The following is a 6,274-nucleotide window of genomic DNA, read 5'->3' on the forward strand; positions in this document are numbered from 1 at the left end:
TTTGCCGCCGCGGGAGGGACTGAGTGACACCGGCGGCGGCGGGCCATCTCACAAATACCCCCCCCCCCCCTCCCGGCCATCACCCATCAGAGGCAAATGTCGCCTGTCGCGCCGCCGTGCGCCGCAAACAGGCAGCTCTGCGGGCTCCTCGGTGGTCCCAAGGCGCAGGCGTCAGCTGATATACCCTTTACAGACAAACGGTAGCACCGCAGTGACTTTGAGGGCTGGGTCGGCTAGATAAACTTATTAAGGTGCTGTTCGAAAACGCGAGCAATAAACAGGATATTTAACGGCAATGCAGTCTAAGTTAAAACTTTGCATTTTTATAATTGATTATGTTGAAGGTGAATGAATCCAAATTTCATTGAATTGTTATTGCTTACTACATCTACAGTCGCTTAATCTCCGTTTCCGGAAAGAAATTTTGCAAGAACGCTAATGAGTATGCCACAATAAACGTTGAGAAAAGACGACTTACAGTAACGAAGCAGTCACAATTAAATAATCGCAATACGCTCGAAGCTCAGCCACCATGAGAATAGCTCAAATGACAAATGTATATTCACAGTATTCACTGTATCTGATTGTCCGTGACTATTGTCTGATTATTGTACGACGAGCTGGACCACCACTTGAAAATTCCCTGTGGCCGTTTTTATTTTTGTACCTTTTTGAATGAGAGTTATCAATCTCAAACCAAGCTGACTTCCACGTTAAAGGGATTTTTTGTACCTATCCTTATTTTAAAAAAAGATCACATGTCAACTATAAGCACATTATTTTCACCAACAGAGATGCGCATGATGTTGCGCGGTATTTTTATTTATTTGTACTTATTCAACAGACCGTCAACAGGCACTTGACCCACTAAAAGACGGAGTCACAAGATTAAAAACACACAGCGGTGAGAAATCAAAATGTGTAGGAAGGCTTGTGCTGAACGCCGTAAGCAAGTAGAAAACAAACAACGTCAGGACAACTATGCCACGACTTCCTATTGTGCCTAATGTATGAAAATAATTACAGAACCAGTATAACGCCTTTTGGGGCGACTAACAGAGCGAGCGAGAGGGTGAGCCTTGCACCTGCGAAATTTCGAGGGTGTACCTCCAGCTGACTTGTGCACGGCACCCTACTAACCGGTCTCTAGCGATGTGCCAAATTTGAGCACAATCGGCCCAGCCGTTCTCGAGATCTGGAAGCGGCACTCTGCACGTGCGCACGTGCAAAATGGGTCCCAACTGACTTTTGCACGGCACCCTACTAACCGGTCCCTAGCCATGTACCAAATTTGAGCGCCATCGGTCCAGCCGTTCTCGAGATCTGGAATCGACCCCTGCACGTGAGCACGTGCAGCAGCACCCCAACTCCGGCACATGGATATGCATTGCCTAGTGGGTGCCTACCTGCATGCCAACTTTCAGCGCAATCGGCCAAGTAGTTACCGAGATATTGCAACAATTACAAAAGTGACACCTCTTCGTTTTGCACGTGGCACGTGCATAAGGGGTCACCCACATGCATCGGGAATAGTCCAATACTTGGTAGAAGGAATGAAGCTACCCTACAAAAATTACCGCATGTAAATCGGTCAAGTGGTTGCTGAGATATAAGCGTCACAGAATCGTGACCACGGCCGGCCGGCCGCTCATACTCAGAAATTTCCGTTATTCTACGTAAGACTCCGCTCGCTTCGCTCGCTCCGTAATAAGCTGCACGCGTGTTCAAGAAGGCTTGAAATTATTTTGGCTAGTATTATTTCATTACATAACGGAAGACAAAATGGGCAATGTCTGAATTGGCTTAGATTGGAGTTACAAAATTGTTCTGTGAAATACCAATTCAGGTAGATATATTAAATCATTTGCTACTGGTGCTTGCAAATCATCAAAATTAACAGTAACATGGAAGCCCTCAGAGTACACATACCGTCATGGCCTGACAAAAAGTCATAGAATGTATGTATATTTGTTGCAATATTGGGCACTGAACGCAGCCGCTACATTACGACTTCACCAAAAAGCATTTTATTATTTGTGTCAGCAGAAACAGAAACAAAAGAAGCCAGCCAAAACGCACCCGCGTTTGGGTTGCGTATGGTAATATACGTTAATGCATAAAAGTTCCCACAGGGGCACAGCAATTAGCCACCACTGGTCGAATAACGTAATTGAAGAGGCAGCCCAGCCCCTCTGAAAGTGGATAACCAGATCACATCTCTTAAAGGGACTATCCCACCTTCTAAAATGTTGTTAAAACCAGTTAAATTGTGCCCAACTTTATAGATTGGATGACCAGGAACACGGTTCTGGCATTTATTTTTCATTAAACATCTTAGGCTTCCCATATTCCAAACACAAACTTTCAAATATGTGACGTCACAGCCCAAAATTACCTCCTTCCCCAGGCCACATTACTGTCATAAAGCTGATTCTGTTTACTCTGTAGGCACCACAACAAAGTTCAGACCAAGCTTTAAGCGATTTTTCAACGAACAAACCCATTTAAATCAGAATGACTAAACGAGGTGACGTCACACTAACGGTCGCTCCATGTTGAAGATAGGGTCTTGTACAAGGCCCATTTTCAAATGAAGGGAACGAATTTCTTCAACACCAAGAGGCCGCGGGGGTTGCAACCTAGATAGATAGTGGTTTCTGAACCTCGCCGCAAACTTGGCTATCTCAACTCAAACCCCATGTTAAAGGTGGGATAGTCCCTTTAACAACTCGTTATCAATTATATTTAACGTTTTTAAATGTTTAAAGTTGCAACTGTAGTTTAAGCAATTCATCATAGGCTGTTTTTGATGATACCTACTCGCAAATCGAGTCTTACAGAATAAAGGCATTGCTTGCAGAAATGCTATTAGAAGCGAACGAGCAACGTAGCAACTTTTACACTAGTATAAGTTGCTACGTTTGCAACAGCTACATTGTTGCTGAATGTCAATATGTTTTCCTTCTCTTACATGCGTCAGCTTCCTTTAATTACATTGTTTCTCTTGACTCACCTGAAATTGAAGGATAGTGACTCAAAAGTAAATTGAATGAAGCAGTGCCTGCTAGCAACATAATCTTATGTTGAACTCACTCCAGGTTTAACTGCACTAGAGATTAACATGTCTGGAGCTTCTGATAGAACATTGCCTTATATATCAAGCTCATTTCATCACGTTATGCTGCCAAAATATTTCAGCATGACCATTTTGACTTATCAAGTGGAATGTAGAAGATTGTTGACTAAACATTGTACTTATACTATCAAATGATATTCCTGAAACTGAGTGAAACAGCTTCATGCAGTTTACTGTCCGGGAAAACTTATAGCTAAGTCATTGACAAAGTAATAGGCATGCTTTAAAAGTACAATATGCCTAGCATTTAGCAATGATAGGGCTGATTGCAAACAGATTACTGGCACACTTTCTTGTTTTCTGCAGCAGGCACTCACAAAAATGTCAAATTTGAAATTGGGGCTCATTTATTTTGTAGTGATCTAAAAACTTATCCCAAGAAAGTAAGGATTCCAAAGAATAAATACAAATGCAGAAACATCCGATTATTTCCGACTGGTCCACGCCTGGAGTCGTGTCCAGATCCAGACTGGATCAGCTCCTGGGTCTGAGCTACGCTCCCCTGTTCCAAATGATCTGAAGGAGTAGGGTTGCTGAGTTGACTGAGTAAGTGAGCCGAGTTGCCGAATTGACTGAGTGAGTGAGTCGAGCCCCCGAGTTATGACACTCCGCTCCAGCAGGGTGGCGTCATCCTGCGTCATTTCTTTGAATTCCTATAGCGGCGAGCGGAGGGGCGCCGGAACAGGACGAGTGCCAAGGACGTGGACTCGGGGTCGGTGCTGCTACGAGTCACCGAATGAATTAACACAGTCGTGAACCACAAAACCCACTTAGAAGCTGGGTGGGAGACTGGACACTGGACAGCTCACAAGAAATTCACACTCGCCTCAACTGACTAGCTGACCTTCCTAATCTGACCCGACCTGACCTGCTGTGACATTTTTGCAATACCACAGAGCCGCTCGCGTCATCCAGCATATCCGCCAATCTACGACAGCGTGGACTCGGATGTTTGTAGAAAGCTGCCGCCCCGGCCAGCGAATCACAGCACCTGGCGGTCTGCCCCGCTGTCGCCTCCGACCCGTTAACCAGCGGAAGACGATGTTGACTTTCTGAGACTGACACGGCGCGATATGGGACGGACGGGACGGACGGGACGGACGCGGGACGAACGGGGACGGACGGATGGGACGGAACGGGACGGGATGGATGGAAGACGGACGAGGCGAGAGGGACGGACAGGACGGGACAAGACGGAACGGGACGGGACAGGACGGGACAAGACGGAACGGGACGGGACAGGACGGGACGGGACGGACGGTACCGGACGAGACGGGACAAGCAAACAGACGGACGAACGGACGGACGGAGGACGGACGAAAGACGGGACGAGACGAGACGGAAGTGGGTTGGTCCCGCTGGCCGCTGCCCGTCCAAACTGTCTGAGCGATCAGTGGCTTCATTTCTCCACAATGACAAATGATACAGCGCTGCTAAATGCTCGGCCTGATTCACGAGGCCCACCCGATGCCAAGTGAAGTTAATTTGCGGTCGTTTAGAAGTGATAAATGACGGAGGAATCGTTGACTGTCAACTGCTTAGAAAGTGAAGACTGGATCCAGAATGAATGTCGATGTTGGCGTTGAGAGTTTGGAATAACTGAAACATCCATTGATGTTATGTGACGCAACTTCATTGCAACATATCACGCAGCAAATATGAAAATGAAATATGTCGAACAAAATAAAGGGACACTGGAGCACCGTTGACACTATTTTGTGACAGCTATATTCCTGCTCTAACCCTGACTTAGAAACCTTATAACGGATGAACAATCAAGGAAACTACTGGATTGCTGCTTCGGTGGATCGGGAACCATTCCTCATCAAATTTTCAAAGCTATGGAGCCGATGACAAGATCACGAACATGTTTGCACAACTGGAATCGGTCTGCCTCGGGAGTGAATGACACCCGAGTCGCCGTAGAACTCGCGCAGTCAAATTGCAGCCCCATTATCGTTTTGTAGACGACAGCAATCGCCGATTAGCATAGCTGCAACACGGCCTTATATTGCGACGGACCCTAGCAATTATGGCCAGACATCGGCATACGTCATTTACATTCGTGAACATGTCACATGAGTGGTATAACGGGCACGCTATGTAGATTATGTCCAGACTGACTAAATGGCTACTTAAATAAAAATATTCGCATTTGCATACAAAGTTAAAAGTGACCTAAACCGTGATGTGCAGTCATGCATGCAAAATTAACAGATATGAGTGCATTCTCCTGAAATAAAAGAACATCTGTTGACCGCTGCTCCCACGCCACCACCACGGCGGAGGGTGGCGGACTTACCTTCAGCGGTGGCTGAGACAGTGTCCATCCTGCGCAGCTCCTCCCCGGCCGCCAGCATGGCCCGCTCGGGTCAGGTCAAGTCAGGTCGGTCGGCTCGGCGATTCACTCGGCTGCTGCGGCGGCGGCGGCGGCGGCGGCCAGTCCCCACCCCACACCTCCTTCAAGTGGCCGCCGGCGGCGGCAGACCGTCCCGGGGACAGCGGATCCGCCCTGTCAGCGGAGCATCAGCTCATCGACCAATGGGACGCGGCCGGCCGACAGGCTCCGCCCCCTCCCGTGACGTCGCCAGGGACAGCGGCCGCAGCGAGCAATAATGGGAGGAGGGGAAGCGGCCGCTCGGCGGCGGAGCCTCCGCAGACAGAGCGCCGGAGCGGGGAGAGAGAGAGCGGAGGGGTGACGGGAGAGGCGGGATGGAGGCCGCCGCCGCGGATCAACAAACAGCCGGGGGGGGGGGGGGGGAGCAGGCCGCAGTAGGGGTGGGACTAAAGGCCGCCGTCCACTGTGCGGAACGCGTGCGGTCCGTACGGAATTTAACACAGAACCCTATGGGCGCATCCGGTCCGTACGGAAATCGTGTGCGCTCCGTCCGGACCGCATCCGAACGGCAATCAGCTGTTGATTTTCCGTCAGCTCTCCGCATGCGTTTCGGATGCGGTTGCTACGGAGACGGAAGAGTGATGTCCGACGCGTTGAACTTTTCTGCGGAAAACGCATCCGGAACGTCCGGAACAGACGTGGTTTGGGGCCGTATCGGAGGCAAACATTGTGAATTGTACGAAGAATTGGAACTCGATCATCATGAAGTAAGTAAAAATTATTTCCTTAGAATGGCAAGA

At 48.6% G+C, this 6,274-nt stretch overlaps 1 protein-coding gene across 1 annotated transcript in view; it reads right to left on the reverse strand.

The window, feature by feature from the left end:
• Positions 1-5,639, reverse strand: part of LOC122392868 (histone-lysine N-methyltransferase MECOM-like) — a 56,502-nt gene extending 50,863 nt beyond the window's left edge. The window contains exon 1 of the mRNA XM_043388203.1: positions 5,439-5,639. Coding sequence (XP_043244138.1) covers positions 5,439-5,496 — 58 coding nt within the window. The 5' untranslated portion in view covers positions 5,497-5,639. The remainder of the gene's footprint in view (positions 1-5,438) is intronic.
• Between the last annotated feature and the right edge of the window lie 635 nt (positions 5,640-6,274).

The sequence above is a fragment of the Amphibalanus amphitrite genome, unplaced genomic scaffold (assembly GCF_019059575.1).
Source record: "Amphibalanus amphitrite isolate SeventyFive unplaced genomic scaffold, NRLGWU_Aamphi_draft 000504F_arrow, whole genome shotgun sequence".
NCBI lineage: Eukaryota > Metazoa > Arthropoda > Thecostraca > Balanomorpha > Balanidae > Amphibalanus > Amphibalanus amphitrite.